Source organism: Cebus imitator, unplaced genomic scaffold (assembly GCF_001604975.1).
Source record: "Cebus imitator isolate Cc_AM_T3 unplaced genomic scaffold, Cebus_imitator-1.0 Scaffold175, whole genome shotgun sequence".
Lineage (NCBI taxonomy): Eukaryota > Metazoa > Chordata > Mammalia > Primates > Cebidae > Cebus > Cebus imitator.
Genome location: NW_016107490.1, coordinates 1,043,026 through 1,048,116, shown reverse-complemented (window position 1 = coordinate 1,048,116; position 5,091 = coordinate 1,043,026). Strand labels below are relative to the sequence as shown.

General features: G+C 37.7%; 1 protein-coding gene across 4 annotated transcripts in view; it reads left to right on the top strand.

Moving 5' to 3' along the window:
• Positions 1 to 452: 452 nt before the first annotated feature.
• Positions 453 to 5,091, top strand: part of FANCL (FA complementation group L) — a 78,326-nt gene continuing 73,687 nt past the window's right edge. For all 4 annotated transcript variants that reach the window (XM_037744447.1, XM_017544969.2, XM_037744446.1 and 1 more), the window contains exon 1: positions 453 to 910. In XM_037744447.1, the coding sequence (XP_037600375.1) occupies positions 512 to 910 (399 nt within the window). In that variant the 5' untranslated portion in view covers positions 453 to 511. The remainder of the gene's footprint in view (positions 911 to 5,091) is intronic.

The window sequence follows — 5,091 nt, the reverse complement described above, 5'->3', positions numbered from 1 at the left end:
CTCATTGGAAAATCAAATAATCATATGATAAATATTAATAAGTTTCTTATTTAATCAACTCTCAATAAGATGGGATGGATAACATTTCTGAGGTAGAAAAAATTATAGCAAGGGCTGTCAGAAAAAAATTAAGTTCATCAAGTCCTTCAGCAATCTTCCCTCATGTTTTGCTTTACATATTTGTGAGTGCCGTACACAGAACTAAGTCCAGTGTTGACTTGAGTCTGATTAATACATATGTAGGTATATATATGTGTGTCTCTAATATATCTGAATAAACTTGGTAAACCATAGAACTAAAATATATATGATATATACGAATATGTTATAATACATTTCATCACAATAATTGATACACAAAATAATACATTATTCTGTATGTTAATGGAGAGAGAACAACAGCAAAGAGGGGGATGCGAGAGGTTCAAAACAGAAGTGCTACAACGTCCAGGCTATGAAAGTCATTTTATTCTGGAAGAAATGAGGCACCAAAATTGTAAGTCTTTCAATAATGTTAAACAGAATCATCCAAAGGGCTCCTGGAACAATCGAGGCTAGAATGATCTTGGTCACTAAGTCCCGTGGACTTGAGAGCAATCGTCCCTCCCACTACCGGTTGGGGAGCCCCCATGTCGCCTCCCGCAGAGCGCCACTTGGCCCAGCCTGCGCTTTACCTTTATTTCCGCCCGCGGAATCCTTCAGGCTCTTCCCGCCAATGCTCGGGTTTCCGCTGAGGCGTCTGAGCGTAAGCGGACTGCGCATGTGCAGGGCCCGCCGGTCTAGAGCTTCTCAGTGTCTCTCCGGACCTCGAGCCATGGCGGTGACGGAAGCGAGCTTGTTGCGCCAGTTCCCGCTGCTTCTGCCCCAGAACAGGTCGAAAACCGTGTATGAGGGATTCATCTCAGCTCAGGTACCCGCCCAGTGGTTAGGAAAGCCTCCCTCTCGCAGCGTAGCTGTGCGCAGAAGTCTGTGACAGGCTAGGAGGTTAGGGGCCCAGACTTGGGATTGAGAGGGGCGGCGCTTAACGGCTCTCCGGAGACGAGGTTTGAGAAACGCCGCTGTCGCTGCCACCCCGGTGGGCGCCGCGCGGGATGGGGAGCTAGGAGGCGCGCGGCGTGGAGCGGGGCAGGGGCCACGCCTCCTCTCTCCCTCACCCCTCCCTGAGTTTGGCTTCCTTGGTTCTGTGTCTGTCCCACAATTGACTGTTCGTTAGTTTTATTTTTTATTTTTGTAAATTTTGCCCTAACTTGATTTTTTAACACCTTCCACCTCCACGGATATTGATGAGTTCACTGGGGAATCTGGGCTAATTATATTCGTATTTTCTGTAGAAAGAAAATTTTGGAAGAAAACCTTATTGTCGTATGTACCTGAACACCCACAGTTGCAATATTTTTTAGAAGACGCATGACAGCAATGGAATTAATTACCTTTGCAGATTCCAGCGGCCTCTCTTATGGAGTTTTATTACATTTACTAATACGTTTAGGGTTTTGAAGTTTACACAGCGCTTTCCAGGTAAATAGCTCACTTAATCCTCAGCGGGCAAAAATTTTTAAAAGAATTATTCCCATTTTATGGTTGAAGAAATCAAGGCATGGGAAACCAGAGACGTTATTTGCTGATGATCTTATCAGAATCCCTTAAACGCAGGCTGTGTGATTCCAGTCCTGGATTTTTTTTCTCTCTCCGTGGCACCGGAATACATTAGGTTAGGATTCTGAGTAGAGACTTTTACTTTCTGACCGTTAACACTCAACCTGTGCCCCCTTCCCCACAATCACGCATAGTCTTTGAGTATATGTGGAAATTACCATATGACCATCACAGAAAGTAGAGGTTAAAATTCGTTATTCTATATGGAAAAAAGTTAATCCACCTTTTCCTCTCCAATTAGAAGTATTTTTCTTGAATTATCTAGCTGAAGACATGAATCTCTTTTAGACAACATTTAGAAAAGTGAAAAAGTATTATTAAGTTACATTTTTTTTTATTTTAGAGGAAGCATGTTATACCTAATTTTAGGCACTTTAAGGGAAATACTGTTCTCTTGTATGTCTATATATGCTAAGGCCTCTTAGAAAACAAGTACAGCCATTAGAATTGAGATTAGATGAAAATTTTTTTTATGACCATTGCTATAGCTACAATTTTAATTTGTACCTGCCTTAGCAGTTTATTTAAATCTTAACCTAAAAACTTAACATGTTTTAAAATATTTTGTATATATTTCAAATTTACAGAAAACTAGCAATGATATACTGTACAAATAATTCCAGTATACCCTTTACCTAGATTCACCAGTTTACATTTTCTCCATTTGATTGATCATTGTTAAGTATGTGTATGTGGGTAGGCATATATACACATTATTTTTCAGAACCGTTTGAGATTAAATTAGGCATAGTTCCTCTTTATCCCTAAATAGTTGAGCATATATTTCATAGGAACAAGGACACACTCAACCACATTACAGTTATCAAAATCAGGATATTTAATAATGATATGATACTATTATCTAAGATAGAATCCCAATTTCAAATTTTGTTTGCGATACAGTTGTATGTTTTATACTCCAATCCCCTACCATCTGATGTTAAGATCTCACATGACATTTAGTTGTCTTTTCTAACCTGGAACAGTTCTCAGTCTGTTTTGTGTTTTTTTATAAGCTTGACATTTTTGAAGAGTACAGGTTGGCTGTTAGGTAGAATGTGTCTCAGTTTCTGTTTGAATGATATTTTCTCGCTATTAAATTCAGGTAATGCATTTTTGGCAGGGATACTACAGAAAGATTGTTGTGTCTTTCTCAAGGCATGTGAGGTTTACCTGATTGGTTCCATTATTAGTGATGTTAACTTTGATCACCTGGTTAAGGTGTCACCTGCCAAAGTCTCCTTTTGTAATTAATAAGTACTTTTGGGGAGGTACTCTGAGGCATCAAATTTTCACATTCTCTGGTTTTTAGCATTGACTTATGCTTGAGTCGACTGTTACTATCATGGTTGCCAAATGATGATTTTCTAACTCTTGTCATTTCTACTGTATTTATTAAGTGGCAGTTTATTATAAGGAGTAGCATTGCTTGCTTTCTCATTTATTTAATTATATTAGAATGGATGCCTGGATTTTTTTAAAAAAATTACTTGATTCTAATCATTATTTATTTTGATCTCAAATTGTCCCAGGTTTAACTAGGAAGCAGGTTTTATGTATATAAGTTTTTAAGGCTTTGCATTTCATCTCATCACTGTTTTAAAAGTATCCTATAGATTCTGACATGTAGTCTTTTTATTTATTTATTTATTTTATTTATTTTTTTTTTTTGAGACAGAGTTTTGCCTTTGTCGCCCAGGCTGGTGTGCAATGTCGTGATCTCGGCTCACCGCAACCTCCGCCTCCCAGGTTCAAGCCATTCTCCTGCCTCAGCCTCCCAAGTAGCTGGGATTACAGGCATGCACCACCATGCCCAGCTAATTTTTTGTGTTTTTAGTAGAGACGGGGCTTCTCCATGTTGGTCAGGCTGGTCTTGAACTCCTGACCTCAGGCGATCCACCCACCTCGGTCTCCCAAAGTGCTGGGATTACAGGCGTGAGTCACCAAGCCTGTTTGTAGTCTTATTATCACTATTCTTGGAAGTGAAATTCTTGACTATATAATGTCAATTTATAGTTCTGTGTACCTAATAGAAGATTTTAAACATTTTCTCGTGGAAATTCCTTTTTGGTTTTGATTTTTGTTGCTGATTTCTAGTTTTTCATGTAAGTAGACAGTATTGTTTGTAAAAAAAAAAAAAGTCTCCATGAACTTACTGTACTTTTTCCTGTGATCTAATATATAATCAGTTTTAGGTGTTGTCTCTATTACCAGATTTTCTCTTTCCTTTTGAGTGAGCTTTGCTAGTTTGTGTCTTTCAAGGAATTTGTTAATTTCATCTAAGTTTTTGATTTTATTGGCTTAAAGTTATTTATAATAGTTCCTTACTATCCTTTTAATGTCTTTAGGATCTGTAATGATGCTCTCTATGTTGGTTATTTTTTGCTGCTATTTACTTCAAACCTTAGTGGCTTAAAACAAAAGCAATTATTGTCTCACTGTTTCTGTGGATTTGCAGTTTGCGAGCAACTTGGATGGTACTTCTTGAGCAAAATCTCTCATGATCGTGCAGTCAAGGTATTTGCTAAGACTTTGATGATCTAAAACAGGGTGTCCAATCTTTTGGCTTCCCTGGGTCACATTGGAAGAAGAATTGTCTTGGGCCACACATAAAATACACGAACACTTTTTTAGATGATGAGCTAAAAAAAAAAAAAAATCGCAGAAAAATCCCATGATATTTTAAGAAAGTTTATGAATTTGTGTTGGCTGCATTCAAAGCTGTCCTGGGCTGCGAGTTGGTCAAGCTAGAGTTAGAGGATTTGCTTCCAAGATTGCTCATTCACATAGCTATTGGCCATGAGGCCTCAGTTTGCTACTGCCCTTAACAGGAGGCCTTAGTTCTTCACCACATGGATCTTTATAGTGTTGCTTGACTGTTATCACAACATGGCAGCTAGCTTCCCCTGGGTGTGTGATCAATAACACAACAGAGAGATCAATAAAAATGCACATTGTCTTTAATCCCTTAGCCTCTGAAGTCACACATATTTACTTCTGCTTTATTCTGTTTGTTACATGCAAGTTTCTTAGTCTGTATTCAAAAGGAGGGAAATTAGGCACCAGCTCCTAGACGTAGAAGTGTCAAATAATTTATGGATGTAAGTTAAATATACCTTTCATCCTCATATCTGATATAGGTAATTTATGTCTCCTTTTTTTCCCCTGATACATCTGAATAGAGGATATAAATTTTACTGATTTCTTCAAAGAACTTGCGTTAATTTCATTGATTTTTTTTCTCTATTATTTTTATGTTTCTATCTGATAGATTTCTGATCTTAACTGATTTCTTCAGATGGAAGATTATTGATGAGATCTTTCTTCTTTTCTAGTACAGATATTTACTTCTTTAAATTTTCCTTTAAATACAGGTTTAGCTATATGACACACATTTTGGTGTGTTACAGTTTTTTGGGTTTTTTTTTTTTTTTT